Below are 25,779 nucleotides of genomic sequence, written 5' to 3'. Positions count from 1 at the left end.
TGTATATACACTGATTACTGTATACTGGACATTACATACAGTACTGAATAACACCTGCTGTATATACACTGATTACTGTATACTGGACATTACATACAGTACTGAATAACACCTGCTGTATATACACTGATTACTGTATACTGGACATTACATACAGTACTGAATAAAACCTGCTGTATATACACTGATTACTGTATACTGGACATTACACAGTACTGAATAACACCTGCTGTATATACACTGATTACTGTATACTGGACATTACACAGTACTGAATAACACCTGCTGTATATACACTGATTACTGTATACTGGACATTACATACAGTACTGAATAACACCTGCTGTATATACACTGATTATTTGTATACTGGACATTACACAGTACTGAATAACACCTGCTGTATATACACTGATCACTGTATACTGGACATTACATACAGTACTGAATAACACCTGCTGTATATACACTGATTACTGTATACTGGACATTACATACAGTACTAAATAACACCTGCTGTATATACACTGATTACTGTATACTGGACATTACATACCGTACTGAATAACACCTGCTGTATATACACTGATTACTGTATACTGGACATTACATACCGTACTGAATAACACCTGCTGTATATACACTGATTACTGTATACTGGACATTACATACAGTACTGAATAACACCTGCTGTATATACACTGATTACTGTATACTGGACATTACACAGTACTGAATAACACCTACTGTATATACACTGATTACTGTATACTGGACATTACATACCGTACTGAATAACACCTGCTGTATATACACTGATTACTGTATACTGGACATTACATACCGTACTGAATAACACCTGCTGTATATACACTGATTACTTTATACTGGACATTACATACAGTACTGAATAACACCTGCTGTATATACACTGATTACTGTATTCTGGACATTACATACAGTACTGAATAACACCTGCTGTATATACACTGATTACTGTATACTGGACATTACATACAGTACTAAATAACACCTGCTGTATATATACGCTGATTACTGTATACTGGACATTACATACAGTACTGAATAACACCTGCTGTATATACACTGATTACTGTAAACTGGACATTACATACAGTACTGAATAACACCTGCTGTATATACACTGATGACTGTATACTGGACATTACATACAGTACTGAATAACACCTGCTGTATATACACTGATTACTGTATACTGGACATTACATACAGTACTGAATAACACCTGCTATATATACACTGATTACTGTATACTGGACATTACATACAGTACTGAATAACACCTGCTGTATATACACTGATTACTGTATACTGGACATTACATACCGTACTGAATAACACCTGCTGTATATACACTGATTACTGTATACTGGACATTACATACCGTACTGAATAACACCTGCTGTATATACACTGATTACTGTATACTGGACATTACATACAGTACTGAATAACACCTGCTGTATATACACTGATTACTGTATACTGGACATTACATACAGTACTGAATAACTCCTGCTATATATACACTGATTACTGTATACTGGACATTACATACAGTACTGAATAACACCTGCTGTATATACACTGATTACTGTATACTGGACATTACATACAGTACTAAATAACACCTGCTGTATATACACTGATTACTCTATACTGGACATTACATACAGTACTAAATAACACCTGCTGTATATACACTGATTACTGTATACTGGACATAACATACAGTACTGAATAACACCTGCTGTATATACACTGATTACTGTATACTGGACATTACATACAGTACTAAAAAACACCTGCTGTATATACACTGATTACTGTATCCTGGACATTACATACAGTACTGAATAACACCTGCTGTATATACACTGATTACTGTATACTGGACATTACATACAGTACTGAATAACACCTGCTGTATATACACTGATTACTGTATACTGGACATTACATACAGTACTGAATAACACCTGCTGTATATACACTGATTACTGTATACTGGACATTACATACAGTACTGAATAACACCTGCTGTATATACACTGATTACTGTATACTGGACATTACATACAGTACTGAATAACACCTGCTGTATATACACTGATTACTGTATACTGGACATTACATACAGTACTAAATAACACCTGCTGTATATACACTGATTACTCTATACTGGACATTACATACAGTACTAAATAACACCTGCTGTATATACACTGATTACTGTATACTGGACATAACATACAGTACTGAATAACACCTGCTGTATATACACTGATTACTGTATACTGGACATTACATACAGTACTAAAAAACACCTGCTGTATATACACTGATTACTGTATCCTGGACATTACATACAGTACTGAATAACACCTGCTGTATATACACTGATTACTGTATACTGGACATTACATACAGTACTGAATAACACCTGCTGTATATACACTGATTACTGTATACTGGACATTCGCAGGACATTACATACAGTACTGAATAACACCTGCTGTATATACACTGATTACTGTATACTGGACATTACATACAGTACTGAATAACACCTGCTGTATATACACTGATTACTGTATACTGGACATTACATACAGTACTAAATAACACCTGCTGTATATACACTGATTACTGTATCCTGGACATTACATACAGTACTGAATAACACCTGCTGTATATACACTGATTACTGTATACTGGGCATTCGCAGGACATTACTGAATAACACATGCTGTATATACACTGATTACTGTATACTGGACATTACATACAGTACTGAATAACACCTGCTGTATATACACTGATTACTGTATACTGGACATTCGCAGGACATTACATACAGTACTGAATAACACCTGCTGTATATACACTGATTACTGTATACTGGACCATTACGGTACTTGTTTCCTAGAACGGCCACAACGATTTAGATCGTTGTGGTCGTAAGATAAAAAATCGGATCGATCGCATCGCATGCAATTTGGTCGCATACGATGCGACCGATCCGATCGGCCGATTTTTCACCCGATTTTTTTTTTTTTTCACCAGATTTTTTTAAATTGCCCCCCCAAATGTTAATAAGTGTGCTAGACCCCACGATAGACGTGAACCCGAAGCGTGGCGAGCGCAGCGAGCCCGCGAGGGGCGGCGGTGCGCGTCCTCCGACCTTTTCATTCCCCTACTATCCACTAGGGCGTGGAGTGAGAATATAATAGTGTGGCGAGCGCAGCGAGCCACCGAGCCCGAAGCGTGGCGAGCGCAGCGAGCCCCGCGAGGGGACGCGTTTAACTTCACAGGTATACGCGTCCCCTCGCGGGGCTCGCTGCGCTCGCCACGCTTCGGGCTCGGTGGCTCGCTGCGCTCGCCACACTATTATATTCTCACTCCACGCCCTAGTGGATAGTAGGGGAATGAAAAGGTCGGAGGACGCGCACCGCCGCCCCTCGCGGGCTCGCTGCGCTCGCCACGCTTCGGGTTCACGTCTATCGTGGGGTCATGGCGGGCACATAAAAAATGTGAAATATTGGCCCATTTCACCTTTTTTATCATTTTTCCCTATGTGAGATGGACTTAATCAAGTCCATCTCATCTTGTGCCATTATAATGGCACAAGACCGACCGATTTCAATGTTAAAAGATTTTTTAACATTGAAGTCTATGGAAAAATCGGGTCAATCGGTCGGTCGCATCGCGGCCGATTTTAATTGGTCGCGACCGACCGATTGACCCGATTTCTGTCAATCAAAGTGAAAAAATTGTTAAAAATCGGCCACATCGTGAGGATCGTGTCCCTTAATTAAGAGCCACGATCACTCACGATTGTGGCCGTTCTAGGAAACAAGTACCGACATTACATACAGTACTGAATAACACCTGCTGTATATACACTGATTACTGTATACTGGACATTACATACAGTACTGAATAACACCTGCTGTATATACACTGATTACTGTATACTGGACATTACATGCAGTACTGAATAACACCTGCTGTATATACACTGATTACTGTATACTGGACATTCGCAGGACATTACATACAGTACTGAATAACACCTGCTGTATATACACTGATTACTGTATACTGGACATTACATACAGTACTGAATAACACCTGCTGTATGTACACTGATTACTGTATACTGGACATTACATACAGTACTGAATATCACCTGCTGTATATACACTGATTACTGTATACTGGACATTACATACAGTACTGAATAACACCTGCTGTATATACACCAATTACTGTATACTGGACATTACATACAGTACTGAATAACACCTGCTGTATATACACTGATTACTGTATACTGGACATTACATACAGTACTGAATAACACCTGCTGTATATACACTGATTACTGTATACTGGACATTACATACAGTACTGAATAACACCTGCTGTATATACACCAATAACTGTACATTCGCAGGACATTACATACAGTACTGAATAACACCTGCTATATATACACTGATTAATGTATACTGGACATTACATACAGTACTGAATAACACCTGCTGTATATACACCAATTACTGTATACTGGACATTCGCAGGACATTACATACAGTACTGAATAACACCTGCTGTATATACACCGATTACTGTATACTGGACATTACATACAGTACTGAATGACACCTGCTGTATATACACTGATACTGTATACTGGACATTACATACAGTACTGAATAACACCTGCTGTATATACACTGATTACTGTATACTGGACATTACATACAGTACTGAATAACACCTGCTGTATATACACTGATTACTGTATACTGGACATTCGCAGGACATTACACAGTACTGAATAACACCTGCTGTATATACACAGATTACTGTATACTGGACATTACATACAGTACTAAATAACACCTGCTGTATATACACTGATTACTGTATACTGGACATTACATACAGTACTGAATAACACCTGCTGTATATACACTGATTACTGTATACTGGACATTACATACAGTACTTAATAACACCTGCTGTATATACACCGATTACTGTATACTGGACATTACATACAGTACTGAATAACACCTGCTGTATATACACTGATTACTGTATACTGGACATTACATACAGTACTGAATAACACCTTCTGTATATACACTGATTAATGTATACTGGACATAACATACAGTACTGAATAACACCTGCTGTATGTACACTGATTACTGTATACTGGACATTAAATACAGTACTGAATAACACCTGCTGTATATACACCAATTACTGTATACTGGACATTCGCAGGACATTACATACAGTACTGAATAACACCTGCTGTATATACACTGATTACTGTATACTGGACATTACATACAGTACTGAATAACACCTGCTGTATATACACTGATTACTGTATACTGGACATTACATGCAGTACTGAATAACACCTGCTGTATATACACTGATTACTGTATACTGGACATTCGCAGGACATTACATACAGTACTGAATAACACCTGCTGTATATACACGGATTACTGTATACTGGACATTACATACAGTACTGAATAACACCTGCTGTATGTACACTGATTACTGTATACTGGACATTACATACAGTACTGAATAACACCTGCTGTATATACACTGATTACTGTATACTGGACATTACATACAGTACTGAATAACACCTGCTGTATATACACCAATTACTGTATACTGGACATTACATACAGTACTGAATAACACCTGCTGTATATACACTGATTACTGTATACTGGACATTACATACAGTACTGAATAACACCTGCTGTATATACACTGATTACTGTATACTGGACATTACATACAGTACTGAATAACACCTGCTGTATATACACCAATAACTGTACATTCGCAGGACATTACATACAGTACTGAATAACACCTGCTATATATACACTGATTAATGTATACTGGACATAACATACAGTACTGAATAACACCTGCTGTATGTACACTGATTAATGTATACTGGACATTACATACAGTACTGAATAACACCTGCTGTATATACACCAATTACTGTATACTGGACATTCGCAGGACATTACATACAGTACTGAATAACACCTGCTGTATGTACACTGATTACTGTATACTGGACATTACATACAGTACTGAATAACACCTGCTGTATATACACTGATTACTTTATACTGGACATTACATACAGTACTGAATAACACCTGCTGTATATACACTGATTACTGTATACTGGACATTCGCAGGACATTACACAGTACTGAATAACACCTGCTGTATATACACAGATTACTGTATACTGGACATTACATACAGTACTAAATAACACCTGCTGTATATACACTGATTACTGTATACTGGACATTACATACAGTACTGAATAACACCTGCTGTATATACACTGATTACTGTATACTGGACATTACATACAGTACTTAATAACACCTGCTGTATATACACCGATTACTGTATACTGGACATTACATACAGTACTGAATGACACCTGCTGTATATACACTGATACTGTATACTGGACATTACATACAGTACTGAATAACACCTGCTGTATATACACTGATTACTGTATACTGGACATTACATACAGTACTGAATAACACCTGCTGTATATACACTGATTACTTTATACTGGACATTACATACAGTACTGAATAACACCTGCTGTATATACACTGATTACTGTATACTGGACATTCGCAGGACATTACACAGTACTGAATAACACCTGCTGTAAATACACAGATTACTGTATACTGGACATTACATACAGTACTAAATAACACCTGCTGTATATACACTGATTACTGTATACTGGACATTACATACAGTACTGAATAACACCTGCTGTATATACACTGATTACTGTATACTGGACATTACATACAGTACTTAATAACACCTGCTGTATATACACCGATTACTGTATACTGGACATTACATACAGTACTGAATAACACCTGCTGTATATACACTGATTACTGTATACTGGACATTACATACAGTACTGAATAACACCTTCTGTATATACACTGATTACTGTATACTGGACATTACATACAGTACTGAATAACACCTGCTGTATGTACACTGATTACTGTATACTGGACATTACATACAGTACTGAATAACACCTGCTGTATATACACCAATTACTGTATACTGGACATTCGCAGGACATTACATACAGTACTGAATAACACCTGCTGTATATACACCGATTACTGTATACTGGACATTACATACAGTACTGAAGGACACCTGCTGTATATACACTGATACTGTATACTGGACATTACATACAGTACTGAATAACACCTGCTGTATATACACTGATTACTGTATACTGGACATTACATACAGTACTGAATAACACCTGCTGTATATACACTGATTACTGTATACTGGACATTACATACAGTACTGAATAACACCTGCTGTATATACACTGATTACTGTATACTGGACATTCGCAGGACATTACACAGTACTGAATAACACCTGCTGTATATACACAGATTACTGTATACTGGACATTACATACAGTACTAAATAACACCTGCTGTATATACACTGATTACTGTATACTTGACATTACATACAGTACTGAATAACACCTGCTGTATATACACTGATTACTGTATACTGGACATTACATACAGTACTTAATAACACCTGCTGTATATACACCGATTACTGTATACTGGACATTACATACAGTACTGAATAACACCTGCTGTATATACACTGATTACTGTATACTGGACATTACATACAGTACTGAATAACACCTTCTGTATATACACTGATTACTGTATACTGGACATTACATACAGTACTGAATAACACCTGCTGTATATATACGCTGATTACTGTATACTGGACATTACATACAGTACTGAATAACACCTGCTGTATATACATTGATTACTGTATACTGGACATTACATACAGTACTGAATAACACCTGCTGTATATACACTGATTACTGTATACTGGACATTACATACAGTACTGAATAACACCTGCTGTATATATACTGATTACTGTATACTGGACATTACATACAGTACTGAATAACACCTGCTGTATATACACTGATTACTGTATACTGGACATTACATACAGTACTGAATAACACCTGCTGTATATACACTGATTACTGTATACTGGACATTACATACAGTACTGAATAACACCTGCTGTATATACACTGATTACTGTATACTGGACATTACATACAGTACTGAATAGCACCTGCTGTATATACACTGATTACTGTATACTGGACATTACATACAGTACTGAATAACACCTGCTGTATATACACTGATTACTGTATACTGGACATTCGCAGGACATTACACAGTACTGAATAACACCTGCTGTATATACACAGATTACTGTATACTGGACATTACATACAGTACTAAATAACACCTGCTGTATATACACTGATTACTGTATACTGGACATTACATACAGTACTGAATAACACCTGCTGTATATACACTGATTACTGTATACTGGACATTACATACAGTACTGAATAACACCTGCTGTATATACACTGATTACTGTATACTGGACATTACATACAGTACTGAATAACACCTGCTGTATATACACCAATAACTGTACATTCGCAGGACATTACATACAGTACTGAATAACACCTGCTATATATACACTGATTAATGTATACTGGACATTACATACAGTACTGAATAACACCTGCTGTATATACACCAATTACTGTATACTGGACATTCGCAGGACATTACATACAGTACTGAATAACACCTGCTGTATATACACCGATTACTGTATACTGGACATTACATACAGTACTGAATGACACCTGCTGTATATACACTGATACTGTATACTGGACATTACATACAGTACTGAATAACACCTGCTGTATATACACTGATTACTGTATACTGGACATTACATACAGTACTGAATAACACCTGCTGTATATACACTGATTACTGTATACTGGACATTCGCAGGACATTACACAGTACTGAATAACACCTGCTGTATATACACAGATTACTGTATACTGGACATTACATACAGTACTAAATAACACCTGCTGTATATACACTGATTACTGTATACTGGACATTACATACAGTACTGAATAACACCTGCTGTATATACACTGATTACTGTATACTGGACATTACATACAGTACTTAATAACACCTGCTGTATATACACCGATTACTGTATACTGGACATTACATACAGTACTGAATAACACCTGCTGTATATACACTGATTACTGTATACTGGACATTACATACAGTACTGAATAACACCTTCTGTATATACACTGATTAATGTATACTGGACATAACATACAGTACTGAATAACACCTGCTGTATGTACACTGATTACTGTATACTGGACATTAAATACAGTACTGAATAACACCTGCTGTATATACACCAATTACTGTATACTGGACATTCGCAGGACATTACATACAGTACTGAATAACACCTGCTGTATATACACTGATTACTGTATACTGGACATTACATACAGTACTGAATAACACCTGCTGTATATACACTGATTACTGTATACTGGACATTACATGCAGTACTGAATAACACCTGCTGTATATACACTGATTACTGTATACTGGACATTCGCAGGACATTACATACAGTACTGAATAACACCTGCTGTATATACACGGATTACTGTATACTGGACATTACATACAGTACTGAATAACACCTGCTGTATGTACACTGATTACTGTATACTGGACATTACATACAGTACTGAATAACACCTGCTGTATATACACTGATTACTGTATACTGGACATTACATACAGTACTGAATAACACCTGCTGTATATACACCAATTACTGTATACTGGACATTACATACAGTACTGAATAACACCTGCTGTATATACACTGATTACTGTATACTGGACATTACATACAGTACTGAATAACACCTGCTGTATATACACTGATTACTGTATACTGGACATTACATACAGTACTGAATAACACCTGCTGTATATACACCAATAACTGTACATTCGCAGGACATTACATACAGTACTGAATAACACCTGCTATATATACACTGATTAATGTATACTGGACATAACATACAGTACTGAATAACACCTGCTGTATGTACACTGATTAATGTATACTGGACATTACATACAGTACTGAATAACACCTGCTGTATATACACCAATTACTGTATACTGGACATTCGCAGGACATTACATACAGTACTGAATAACACCTGCTGTATGTACACTGATTACTGTATACTGGACATTACATACAGTACTGAATAACACCTGCTGTATATACACTGATTACTTTATACTGGACATTACATACAGTACTGAATAACACCTGCTGTATATACACTGATTACTGTATACTGGACATTCGCAGGACATTACACAGTACTGAATAACACCTGCTGTATATACACAGATTACTGTATACTGGACATTACATACAGTACTAAATAACACCTGCTGTATATACACTGATTACTGTATACTGGACATTACATACAGTACTGAATAACACCTGCTGTATATACACTGATTACTGTATACTGGACATTACATACAGTACTTTATAACACCTGCTGTATATACACCGATTACTGTATACTGGACATTACATACAGTACTGAATGACACCTGCTGTATATACACTGATACTGTATACTGGACATTACATACAGTACTGAATAACACCTGCTGTATATACACTGATTACTGTATACTGGACATTACATACAGTACTGAATAACACCTGCTGTATATACACTGATTACTTTATACTGGACATTACATACAGTACTGAATAACACCTGCTGTATATACACTGATTACTGTATACTGGACATTCGCAGGACATTACACAGTACTGAATAACACCTGCTGTATATACACAGATTACTGTATACTGGACATTACATACAGTACTAAATAACACCTGCTGTATATACACTGATTACTGTATACTGGACATTACATACAGTACTGAATAACACCTGCTGTATATACACTGATTACTGTATACTGGACATTACATACAGTACTTAATAACACCTGCTGTATATACACCGATTACTGTATACTGGACATTACATACAGTACTGAATAACACCTGCTGTATATACACTGATTACTGTATACTGGACATTACATACAGTACTGAATAACACCTTCTGTATATACACTGATTACTGTATACTGGACATTACATACAGTACTGAATAACACCTGCTGTATGTACACTGATTACTCTATACTGGACATTACATACAGTACTGAATAACACCTGCTGTATATACACCAATTACTGTATACTGGACATTCGCAGGACATTACATACAGTACTGAATAACACCTGCTGTATATACACCGATTACTGTATACTGGACATTACATACAGTACTGAAGGACACCTGCTGTATATACACTGATACTGTATACTGGACATTACATACAGTACTGAATAACACCTGCTGTATATACACTGATTACTGTATACTGGACATTACATACAGTACTGAATAACACCTGCTGTATATACACTGATTACTGTATACTGGACATTACATACAGTACTGAATAACACCTGCTGTATATACACTGATTACTGTATACTGGACATTCGCAGGACATTACACAGTACTGAATAACACCTGCTGTATATACACAGATTACTGTATACTGGACATTACATACAGTACTAAATAACACCTGCTGTATATACACTGATTACTGTATACTGGACATTACATACAGTACTGAATAACACCTGCTGTATATACACTGATTACTGTATACTGGACATTACATACAGTACTTAATAACACCTGCTGTATATACACCGATTACTGTATACTGGACATTACATACAGTACTGAATAACACCTGCTGTATATACACTGATTACTGTATACTGGACATTACATACAGTACTGAATAACACCTTCTGTATATACACTGATTACTGTATACTGGACATTACATACAGTACTGAATAACACCTGCTGTATATATACGCTGATTACTGTATACTGGACATTACATACAGTACTGAATAACACCTGCTGTATATACATTGATTACTGTATACTGGACATTACATACAGTACTGAATAACACCTGCTGTATATACACTGATTACTGTATACTGGACATTACATACAGTACTGAATAACACCTGCTGTATATATACTGATTACTGTATACTGGACATTACATACAGTACTGAATAACACCTGCTGTATATACACTGATTACTGTATACTGGACATTACATACAGTACTGAATAACACCTGCTGTATATACACTGATTACTGTATACTGGACATTACATACAGTACTGAATAACACCTGCTGTATATACACTGATTACTGTATACTGGACATTACATACAGTACTGAATAGCACCTGCTGTATATACACTGATTACTGTATACTGGACATTACATACAGTACTGAATAACACCTGCTGTATATACACTGATTACTGTATACTGGACATTCGCAGGACATTACACAGTACTGAATAACACCTGCTGTATATACACAGATTACTGTATACTGGACATTACATACAGTACTAAATAACACCTGCTGTATATACACTGATTACTGTATACTGGACATTACATACAGTACTGAATAACACCTGCTGTATATACACTGATTACTGTATACTGGACATTACACAGTACTGAATAACACCTACTGTATATACACTGATTACTCTATACTGGACATTACATACAGTACTGAATAACACCTGCTGTATATACACCAATAACTGTACATTCGCAGGACATTACATACAGTACTGAATAACACCTGCTATATATACACTGATTAATGTATACTGGACATTACATACAGTACTGAATAACACCTGCTGTATATACACTGATTACTGTATACTGGACATTACATACAGTACTGAATAACACCTGCTGTATATACACCGATTACTGTATACTGGACATTACATACAGTACTGAATAACACCTGCTGTATATACACTGATTACTGTATACTGGACATTACATACAGTACTGAATAACACCTGCTGTATATACACTGATTACTGTATACTGGACATTACATACAGTACTGAATAACACCTGCTGTATATACACTGATTACTGTATACTGGACATTACATACAGTACTGAATAACACCTGCTGTATATACACTGATTACTGTATACTGGACATTACATACAGTACTGAATAACACCTGCTGTATATACACTGATTACTGTATACTGGACATTCGCAGGACATTACACAGTACTGAATAACACCTGCTGTATATACACAGATTACTGTATACTGGACATTACATACAGTACTAAATAACACCTGCTGTATATACACTGATTACTGTATACTGGACATTACATACAGTACTGAATAACACCTGCTGTATATACACTGATTACTGTATACTGGACATTACATACAGTACTTAATAACACCTGCTGTATATACACCGATTACTGTATACTGGACATTACATACAGTACTGAATAACACCTGCTGTATATACACTGATTACTGTATACTGGACATTACATACAGTACTGAATAACACCTTCTGTATATACACTGATTACTGTATACTGGACATTACATACAGTACTGAATAACACCTGCTGTATGTACACTGATTACTGTATACTGGACATTACATACAGTACTGAATAACACCTGCTGTATATACACCAATTACTGTATACTGGACATTCGCAGGACATTACATACAGTACTGAATAACACCTGCTGTATATACACCGATTACTGTATACTGGACATTACATACAGTACTGAAGGACACCTGCTGTATATACACTGATACTGTATACTGGACATTACATACAGTACTGAATAACACCTGCTGTATATACACTGATTACTGTATACTGGACATTACATACAGTACTGAATAACACCTGCTGTATATACACTGATTACTGTATACTGGACATTACATACAGTACTGAATAACACCTCCTGTATATACACTGATTACTGTATACTGGACATTCGCAGGACATTACACAGTACTAATTAACACCTGCTGTATATACACAGATTACTGTATACTGGACATTACATACAGTACTAAATAACACCTGCTGTATATACACTGATTACTGTATACTGGACATTACATACAGTACTGAATAACACCTGCTGTATATACACTGATTACTGTATACTGGACATTACATACAGTACTTAATAACACCTGCTGTATATACACCGATTACTGTATACTGGACATTACATACAGTACTGAATAACACCTGCTGTATATACACTGATTACTGTATACTGGACATTACATACAGTACTGAATAACACCTTCTGTATATACACTGATTACTGTATACTGGACATTACATACAGTACTGAATAACACCTGCTGTATATATACGCTGATTACTGTATACTGGACATTACATACAGTACTGAATAACACCTGCTGTATATACATTGATTACTGTATACTGGACATTACATACAGTACTGAATAACACCTGCTGTATATACACTGATTACTGTATACTGGACATTACATACAGTACTGAATAACACCTGCTGTATATATACTGATTACTGTATACTGGACATTACATACAGTACTGAATAACACCTGCTGTATATACACTGATTACTGTATACTGGACATTACATACAGTACTGAATAACACCTGCTGTATATACACTGATTACTGTATACTGGACATTACATACAGTACTGAATAACACCTGCTGTATATACACTGATTACTGTATACTGGACATTACATACAGTACTGAATAGCACCTGCTGTATATACACTGATTACTGTATACTGGACATTACATACAGTACTGAATAACACCTGCTGTATATACACTGATTACTGTATACTGGACATTCGCAGGACATTACACAGTACTGAATAACACCTGCTGTATATACACAGATTACTGTATACTGGACATTACATACAGTACTAAATAACACCTGCTGTATATACACTGATTACTGTATACTGGACATTACATACAGTACTGAATAACACCTGCTGTATATACACTGATTACTGTATACTGGACATTACACAGTACTGAATAACACCTACTGTATATACACTGATTACTCTATACTGGACATTACATACAGTACTGAATAACACCTGCTGTATATACACCAATAACTGTACATTCGCAGGACATTACATACAGTACTGAATAACACCTGCTATATATACACTGATTAATGTATACTGGACATTACATACAGTACTGAATAACACCTGCTGTATATACACTGATTACTGTATACTGGACATTACATACAGTACTGAATAACACCTGCTGTATATACACCGATTACTGTATACTGGACATTACATACAGTACTGAATAACACCTGCTGTATATACACTGATTACTGTATACTGGACATTACATACAGTACTGAATAACACCTGCTGTATATACACTGATTACTGTATACTGGACATTACATACAGTACTGAATAACACCTGCTGTATATACACTGATTACTGTATACTGGACATTACATACAGTACTGAATAACACCTGCTGTATATACACTGATTACTGTATACTGGACATTACATACAGTACTGAATAACACCTGCTGTATATACACTGATTACTGTATACTGGACATTCGCAGGACATTGGACTCTACATCCTCAGCAGCTGGCGGATTGTGGCTCCGGTAACCTGTAAATCCCGTGGTCCCATCGGTAGGTAGCGATATTATCAATGATCCATTTACAGTCTGTTTCTATGAGGAACTGTGACACTTGGGCACATAGCATGGTACTAACTGCCACCGGGATCAGGATGGCGCGGCACAGCCAGTGTTCCAAGACGTAATCACGCAACTGCGCCATCTGGATTAACAATGTTGGTCTATCTCCAATATTGCCGCACAATGGAGGAATTCTGGGTTGCCTACCTGATCCTCTCTTTCAGGGAGAAAATGCTCTGTTCCTGGGCTTCCCCGGTAATGTATGATTGCCATCACCTGTGGTGACACCTTTCTTATCAGTTACCTAGCTCCCCACAGGTGCTGGCAATCCTACATTATCCATACCTCCCAGCATGCCCCTCTCCAGGAGGACATAATGCTCTGCTCCTGGGCTTCCCTGGTAATGTATGATTGCCAGCACCTGTGGTGACACCTTTCTTATTAGTTACCCAGCTCCCCACAGGTGCTGGCAATCCTACATTATCCATACCTCCCAGCATGCCCCTCTCCAGGAGGACACAATGCTCTGCTCCTGGGCTTCCCTGGTAATGTATGATTGCCAGCACCTGTGGTGACACCTTTCTTATCAGTTACCCAGCTCCCCACAGGTGCTGGCAATCATACATTATACATACCTCCCAGCATGCCCCTCTCCAGGAGGACACAATGCTCTGCTCCTGGGCTTCCCTGGTAATGTATGATTGCCAGCACCTGTGGTGACACCTTTCTTATCAGTTACCTAGCTCCCCACAGGTGCTGGCAATCATACATTATCCATACCTCCCAGCACGCCCCTCTCCAGGAGGACACAATGCTCTGCTCCTGGGCTTCCCTGGTAATGTAGGATTGCCAGCACCTATGGTGACACCTTTCTTATCAGTTACCTAGCTCCCCACAGGTGCTGGCAATCCTACATTATCCATACCTCCCAGCATGCCCCTCTCCAGGAGGACACAATGCTCTGCTCCTGGGCTTCCCTGGTAATGTATGATTGCCAGCACCTGTGGTGACACCTTTCTTATCAGTTACCCAGCTCCCCACAGGTGCTGGCAATCCTACATTATCCATACCTCCCAGCACGCCCCTCTCCAGGAGGACACAATGCTCTGCTCCTGGGCTTCCCTGGTAATGTAGGATTGCCAGCACCTATGATGACACTTTTCTTATCAGTTACCTAGCTCCCCACAGGTGCTGGCAATCCTACATTCTCTATACCTCCCAGCATGCCCCTCTCCAGGAGGACACAATGCTCTGCTCCTGACTTCCCTGGTAATGTATGATTGCCAGCACCTGTGGTGACACCTTTCTTATCAGTTACCTAGCTCCCCACAGGTGCTGGCAATCCTACATTATCCATACCTCCCAGCACGCCCCTTTCCAGGAGGACACAATGCTCTGCTCCTGGGCTTCCCTGGTAATGTAGGATTGCCAGCACCTATGGTGACACCTTTCTTATCAGTTACCTAGCTCCCCACAGGTGCTGGCAATCCTACATTATCCATACCTCCCAGCATGCCCCTCTCCAGGAGGACACAATGCTCTGTTCCTGGGCTTCCCTGGTAATGTATGATTGCCAGCACCTGTGATGACACTGTTCTTATCAGTTACCTAGCTCCCCACAGGTGATGGAAATCATACATTATCCATACATCCCAGCATACCCCTCTCCAGGAGGACACAATGCTCTGCTCCTGGGCTTCCCTGGTAATGTATGATTGCCAGCACCTGTGGTGACACCTTTCCTATCAGTTACCTAGCTCCACACAGGTGCTGGCAATCATACATTATCCATACCTCCCAGCATGCCCCTCTCCAGGAGGACACAATGCTCTGTTCCTGGACTTCCCTGGTAATGTATGATTGCCAGCACCTGTGGTGACACCTTTCTTATCAGTTACCTAGCTCCTCACAGGTGCTGGCAATCCTACATTATCCATACCTCCCAGCATGCCCCTCTCCAGGAGGACACAATGCTCTGCTCCTGGGCTTCCCCGGTAATGTATGATTGCCATCACCTGTGGTGACACCTTTCTTATCAGTTACCTAGCTCCTCACAGGTGCTGGCAATCCTACATTATCCATACCTCCCAGCATGCCCCTCTCCAGGAGGACACAATGCTCTGTTCCTGGGCTTCCCCGGTAATGTATGATTGCCATCACCTGTGGTGACACCTTTCTTATCAGTTACCTAGCTCCTCACAGGTGCTGGCAATCCTACATTATCCATACCTCCCAGCATGCCCCTCTCCAGGAGGACACAATGCTCTGCTCCTGGGCTTCCCTGGTAATGTATGATTGCCAGCACCTGTGGTGACACCTTTCTTATCAGTTACCCAGCTCCCCACAGGTGCTGGCAATCCTACATTATCCATACCTCCCAGCACGCCCCTCTCCAGGAGGACACAATGCTCTGCTCCTGGGCTTCCCTGGTAATGTAGGATTGCCAGCACCTATGGTGACACCTTTCTTATCAGTTACCCAGCTCCCCACAGGTGCTGGCAATCCTACATTATCCATACCTCCCAGCACGCCCCTCTCCAGGAGGACACAATGCTCTGCTCCTGGGCTTCCCTGGTAATGTAGGATTGCCAGCACCTATGGTGACACCTTTCTTATCAGTTACCTAGCTCCCCACAGGTGCTGGCAATCCTACATTATCCATACCTCCCAGCACGCCCCTCTCCAGGAGGACACAATGCTCTGCTCCTGGGCTTCCCTGGTAATGTAGGATTGCCAGCACCTATGGTGACACCTTTCTTATCAGTTACCTAGCTCCCCACAGGTGCTGGCAATCCTACATTCTCTATACCTCCCAGCATGCCCCTCTCCAGGAGGACACAATGCTCTGCTCCTGACTTCCCTGGTAATGTATGATTGCCAGCACCTGTGGTGACACCTTTCTTATCAGTTACCTAGCTCCCCACAGGTGCTGGCAATCCTACATTATCCATACCTCCCAGCATGCCCCTCTCCAGGAGGACACAATGCTCTGCTCCTGGGCTTCCCTGGTAATGTAGGATTGCCAGCACCTATGGTGACACCTTTCTTATCAGTTACCTAGCTCCCCACAGGTGCTGGCAATCCTACATTATCCATACCTTCCAGCATGCCCCTCTCCAGGAGGACACAATGCTCTGCTCCTGGGCTTCCCTGGTAATGTAGGATTGCCAGCACCTGTGATGACACTGTTCTTATCAGTTACCTAGCTCCACACAGGTGCTGGCAATCATACATTATCCATACCTCCCAGCATGCCCCTCTCCAGGAGGACACAATGCTCTGTTCCTGGACTTCCCTGGTAATGTATGATTGCCAGCACCTGTGGTGACACCTTTCTTATCAGTTACCTAGCTCCCCACAGGTGCTGGCAATCCTACATTATCCATACCTCCCAGCATGCCCCTCTCCAGGAGGACACAATGCTCTGTTCCTGGACTTCCCTGGTAATGTATGATTGCCAGCACCTGTGGTGACACCTTTCCTATCAGTTACCTAGCTCCCCACAGGTGCTGGCAATCATACATTATCCACACCTCCCAGCAGGAGGACACAATGCTCTGCTCCTGGGCTTCCCTGGTAATGTATGATTGCCAGCACCTGTGGTGACACCTTTCTATCAGTTACCTAGCTCCCCACAGGTGCTGGCAATCATACATTATCTATACCTCCCAGCATGCCCCTCTCCAGGAGGACACAATGCTCTGCTCCTGGGCTTCCCTGGTAATGTATGATTGCCAGCACCTGTGGTGACACCTTTCTTATCAGTTACCTAGCTCCCCACAGGTGCTGGCAATCATACATTATCTATACCTCCCAGCATGCCGCTCTCCAGGAGGACACAATGCTCTGCTCCTGGGCTTCCCTGGTAATGTATGATTGCCAGCACCTGTGGTGACACCTTTCCTATCAGTTACCTAGCTCCCCACAGGTGCTGGCAATCATACATTATCCATACCTCCCAGCATGCCCCTCTCCAGGAGGACACAATGCTCTGCTCCTGGGCTTCCCTGGTAATGTAGGATTGCCAGCACCTGTGGAGACACCTTTCCTATCAGTTACCTAGCTCCCCACAGGTGCTGGCAATCATACATTATCCATACATCCCAGCATGCCCCACTCCAGGAGGACACAATGCTCTGTTCCTGGGCTTCCCTGGTAATGTATGATTGCCAGCACCTGTGGTGACACCTTTCTATCAGTTACCTAGCTCCCCACAGGTGCTGGCAATCATACATTATCTATACCTCCCAGCATGCCCCTCTCCAGGAGGACACAATGCTCTGCTCCTGGGCTTCCCTGGTAATGTATGATTGCCAGCACCTGTGGTGACACCTTTCTTATCAGTTACCTAGCTCCCCACAGGTGCTGGCAATCCTACATTATCCATACCTCCCAGCATGCCCCTCTCCAGGAGGACACAATGCTCTGCTCCTGGGCTTCCCCGGTAATGTATGATTGCCATCACCTGTGGTGACACCTTTCTTATCAGTTACCTAGCTCCTCACAGGTGCTGGCAATCCTACATTATCCATACCTCCCAGCATGCCCCTCTCCAGGAGGACACAATGCTCTGTTCCTGGGCTTCCCCGGTAATGTATGATTGCCATCACCTGTGGTGACACCTTTCTTATCAGTTACCTAGCTCCTCACAGGTGCTGGCAATCCTACATTATCCATACCTCCCAGCATGCCCCTCTCCAGGAGGACACAATGCTCTGCTCCTGGGCTTCCCTGGTAATGTATGATTGCCAGCACCTGTGGTGACACCTTTCTTATCAGTTACCCAGCTCCCCACAGGTGCTGGCAATCCTACATTATCCATACCTCCCAGCACGCCCCTCTCCAGGAGGACACAATGCTCTGCTCCTGGGCTTCCCTGGTAATGTAGGATTGCCAGCACCTATGGTGACACCTTTCTTATCAGTTACCCAGCTCCCCACAGGTGCTGGCAATCCTACATTATCCATACCTCCCAGCACGCCCCTCTCCAGGAGGACACAATGCTCTGCTCCTGGGCTTCCCTGGTAATGTAGGATTGCCAGCACCTATGGTGACACCTTTCTTATCAGTTACCTAGCTCCCCACAGGTGCTGGCAATCCTACATTATCCATACCTCCCAGCACGCCCCTCTCCAGGAGGACACAATGCTCTGCTCCTGGGCTTCCCTGGTAATGTAGGATTGCCAGCACCTATGGTGACACCTTTCTTATCAGTTACCTAGCTCCCCACAGGTGCTGGCAATCCTACATTCTCTATACCTCCCAGCATGCCCCTCTCCAGGAGGACACAATGCTCTGCTCCTGACTTCCCTGGTAATGTATGATTGCCAGCACCTGTGGTGACACCTTTCTTATCAGTTACCTAGCTCCCCACAGGTGCTGGCAATCCTACATTATCCATACCTCCCAGCATGCCCCTCTCCAGGAGGACACAATGCTCTGCTCCTGGGCTTCCCTGGTAATGTAGGATTGCCAGCACCTATGGTGACACCTTTCTTATCAGTTACCTAGCTCCCCACAGGTGCTGGCAATCCTACATTATCCATACCTTCCAGCATGCCCCTCTCCAGGAGGACACAATGCTCTGCTCCTGGGCTTCCCTGGTAATGTAGGATTGCCAGCACCTGTGATGACACTGTTCTTATCAGTTACCTAGCTCCACACAGGTGCTGGCAATCATACATTATCCATACCTCCCAGCATGCCCCTCTCCAGGAGGACACAATGCTCTGTTCCTGGACTTCCCTGGTAATGTATGATTGCCAGCACCTGTGGTGACACCTTTCTTATCAGTTACCTAGCTCCCCACAGGTGCTGGCAATCCTACATTATCCATACCTCCCAGCATGCCCCTCTCCAGGAGGACACAATGCTCTGTTCCTGGACTTCCCTGGTAATGTATGATTGCCAGCACCTGTGGTGACACCTTTCCTATCAGTTACCTAGCTCCCCACAGGTGCTGGCAATCATACATTATCCACACCTCCCAGCAGGAGGACACAATGCTCTGCTCCTGGGCTTCCCTGGTAATGTATGATTGCCAGCACCTGTGGTGACACCTTTCTATCAGTTACCTAGCTCCCCACAGGTGCTGGCAATCATACATTATCTATACCTCCCAGCATGCCCCTCTCCAGGAGGACACAATGCTCTGCTCCTGGGCTTCCCTGGTAATGTATGATTGCCAGCACCTGTGGTGACACCTTTCTTATCAGTTACCTAGCTCCCCACAGGTGCTGGCAATCATACATTATCTATACCTCCCAGCATGCCGCTCTCCAGGAGGACACAATGCTCTGCTCCTGGGCTTCCCTGGTAATGTATGATTGCCAGCACCTGTGGTGACACCTTTCCTATCAGTTACCTAGCTCCCCACAGGTGCTGGCAATCATACATTATCCATACCTCCCAGCATGCCCCTCTCCAGGAGGACACAATGCTCTGCTCCTGGGCTTCCCTGGTAATGTAGGATTGCCAGCACCTGTGGAGACACCTTTCCTATCAGTTACCTAGCTCCCCACAGGTGCTGGCAATCATACATTATCCATACATCCCAGCATGCCCCACTCCAGGAGGACACAATGCTCTGTTCCTGGGCTTCCCTGGTAATGTATGATTGCCAGCACCTGTGGTGACACCTTTCTATCAGTTACCTAGCTCCCCACAGGTGCTGGCAATCATACATTATCTATACCTCCCAGCATGCCCCTCTCCAGGAGGACACAATGCTCTGCTCCTGGGCTTCCCTGGTAATGTATGATTGCCAGCACCTGTGGTGACACCTTTCCTATCAGTTACCTAGCTCCCCACAGGTGCTGGCAATCATACATTATCCATACCTCCCAGCATGCTCCTCTCCAGGAGGACACAATGCTCTGCTCCTGGGCTTCCCTGGTAATGTAGGATTGCCAGCACCTGTGGAGACACCTTTCCTATCAGTTACCTAGCTCCCCACAGGTGCTGGCAATCATACATTATCCATACATCCCAGCATGCCCCACTCCAGGAGGACACAATGCTCTGTTCCTGGGCTTCCCTGGTAATGTATGATTGCCAGCACCTGTGGTGACACCTTTCTATCAGTTACCTAGCTCCCCACAGGTGCTGGCAATCATACATTATCCATACCTCCCAGCATGCCCCTCTCCAGGAGGACACAATGCTCTGCTCCTGGGCTTCCCTGGTAATGTATGATTGCCAGCACCTGTGGTGACACCTTTCTTATCAGTTACCTAGCTCCCCACAGGTGCTGGCAATCCTACATTATCCATACCTCCCAGCATGCCCCTCTCCAGGAGGACACAATGCTCTGCTCCTGGGCTTCCCTGGTAATGTATGATTGCCAGCACCTGTGGTGACACCTTTCCTATCAGTTACCTAGCTCCCCACAGGTGCTGGCAATCATACATTATCCACACCTCCCAGCATGCCCCTCTCCAGGGGGACACAATGCTCTGCTCCTGGGCTTCCCTGGTAATGTATGATTGCCAGCACCTGTGGTGACACCTTTCTTATCAGTTACCTAGCTCCCCACAGGTGCTGGCAATCATACATTATCCATACCTCCCAGCATGCCCCTCTCCAGGAGGACACAATGCTCTGTTCCTGGGCTTCCCTGGTAATGTAGGATTGCCAGCACCTGTGGTGACACCTTTCTTATCAGTTACCTGGCTCCCCACAGGTGATGGCAATCCTACATTATCCATACCTCCCAGCATGCCCCTCTCCAGGAGGACACAATGCTCTGTTCCTGGGCTTCCCTGGTAATGTATGACTGCCAGCACCTGTGGTGACACCTTTCTTATCAGTTACCTAGCTCCCCACAGGTGCTGGCAATCATACATTATCCATACCTCCCAGCATGCCCCTCTCCAGGAGGACACAATGCTCTGCTCCTGGGCTTCCCTGGTAATGTAGGATTGCCATTTCACTTAAAAAATGGGGGCAGCTCTCCTGGACTGATACTGGGCAGCCCTGTAGTAAAAAAAAAATCTTTTTTTTCAGAGAGCCCCTTAGATGTCCCCCACAGTAGTCCCATATAGCAGCCCCCTTTAGTAGTAGCCGTAGTAATGCCCCCTTAGTAGCTGTAACCTCAATAGTTTGTTTCCCCCTCAGTAGTTCCCCCTTAGTAGATGTACCTCTATGTTCCCCGATATATACAGTTGTCCCCCTTAGTAGATGTACAGTAGAGATGCACTATTAGTTCCCCCTTAGTAGATGTACCTCTATGTTCCCCGATATACACAGTTGTCCCCAGTCAGCAGCTGTTATTAGTTCCCCCTTAGTAGATGTACCTCTATGTTCCCTGATATACACAGTTGTCCCCCGTCAGCAGCTGTTATTAGTTCCCCCTTAGTAGATGTACCTCTATGTTCCCCGATATACACAGTTGTCCCCCGTCAGCAGCTGTTATTAGTTCCCCCTTAGTAGATGTACCTCTATGTTCCCTGATATACACAGTTGTCCCCCGTCAGCAGCTGTTATTAGTTCCCCCATAGTAGATGTACCTCTATGTTCCCCGATATACACAGTTGTCCCCAGTCAGCAGCTGTTATTAGTTCCCCCTTAGTAGATGTACCTCTATGTTCCCCGATATATACAGTTGTCCCCCGTCAGCAGCTGTTATTAGTTCCCCCTTAGTAGATGTACCTCTATGTTCCCCGATATACACAGTTGTCCCCCGTCAGCAGCTGTTATTAGTTCCCCCTTAGTAGATGTACCTCTATGTTCCCTGATATACACAGTTGTCCCCAGTCAGCAGCTGTTATTAGTTCCCCCTTAGTAGATGTACCTCTATGTTCCCCGATATACACAGTTGTCCCCCGTCAGCAGCTGTTATTAGTTCCCCCTTAGTAGATGTACCTCTATGTTCCCTGATATACACAGTTGTCCCCCGTCAGCAGCTGTTATTAGTTCCCCCTTAGTAGATGTACCTCTATGTTCCCTGATATACACAGTTGTCCCCCGTCAGCAGCTGTTATTAGTTCCCCCTTAGTAGATGTACCTCTATGTTCCCTGATATACACAGTTGTCCCCCGTCAGCAGCTGTTATTAGTTCCCCCTTAGTAGATGTACCTCTATGTTCCCCGATATACACAGTTGTCCCCCGTCAGCAGCTGTTATTAGTTCCCCCTTAGTAGATGTACCTCTATGTTCCCTGATATACACAGTTGTCCCCCGTCAGCAGCTGTTATTAGTTCCCCCTTAGTAGATGTACCTCTATGTTCCCCGATATATACAGTTGTCCCCCGTCAGCAGCTGTTATTAGTTCCCCCTTAGTAGATGTACCTCTATGTTCCCCGATATATACAGTTGTCCCCCGTCAGCAGCTGTTATTAGTTCCCCCTTAGTAGATGTACCTCTATGTTCCCCGATATACACAGTTGTCCCCAGTCAGCAGCTGTTATTAGTTCCCCCTTAGTAGATGTACCTCTATGTTCCCTGATATATACAGTTGTCCCCCGTCAGCAGCTGTTATTAGTTCCCCCTTAGTAGATGTACCTCTATGTTCCCCGATATACACAGTTGTCCCCCGTCAGCAGCTGTTATTAGTTCCCCCTTAGTAGATGTACCTCTATGTTCCCTGATATACACAGTTGTCCCCCGTCAGCAGCTGTTATTAGTTCCCCCTTAGTAGATGTACCTCTATGTTCCCCGATATATACAGTTGTCCCCCGTCAGCAGCTGTTATTAGTTCCCCCTTAGTAGATGTACCTCTATGTTCCCCGATATATACAGTTGTCCCCCGTCAGCAGCTGTTATTAGTTCCCCCTTAGTAGATGTACCTCTATGTTCCCTGATATACACAGTTGTCCCCCGTCAGCAGCTGTTATTAGTTCCCCCTTAGTAGATGTA

At 41.9% G+C, this 25,779-nt stretch overlaps 1 protein-coding gene across 1 annotated transcript in view; it reads left to right on the top strand.

The window, feature by feature from the left end:
* Positions 1 to 25,779, top strand: part of LOC146009483 (alpha-2-macroglobulin-like protein 1) — a 196,413-nt gene that overhangs the window by 110,268 nt on the left and 60,366 nt on the right. The window contains exon 18 of the mRNA XM_083149909.1: positions 15,844 to 15,916. Within this exon, the coding sequence (XP_083006035.1) occupies positions 15,844 to 15,916 (73 nt within the window). The remainder of the gene's footprint in view (positions 1 to 15,843; positions 15,917 to 25,779) is intronic.

The sequence above is a fragment of the Crinia signifera genome, chromosome 6 (assembly GCF_055691185.1).
Source record: "Crinia signifera chromosome 6, ASM5569118v1, whole genome shotgun sequence".
Lineage (NCBI taxonomy): Eukaryota > Metazoa > Chordata > Amphibia > Anura > Myobatrachidae > Crinia > Crinia signifera.
This window is presented reverse-complemented; position numbering and strand designations above follow the sequence as displayed.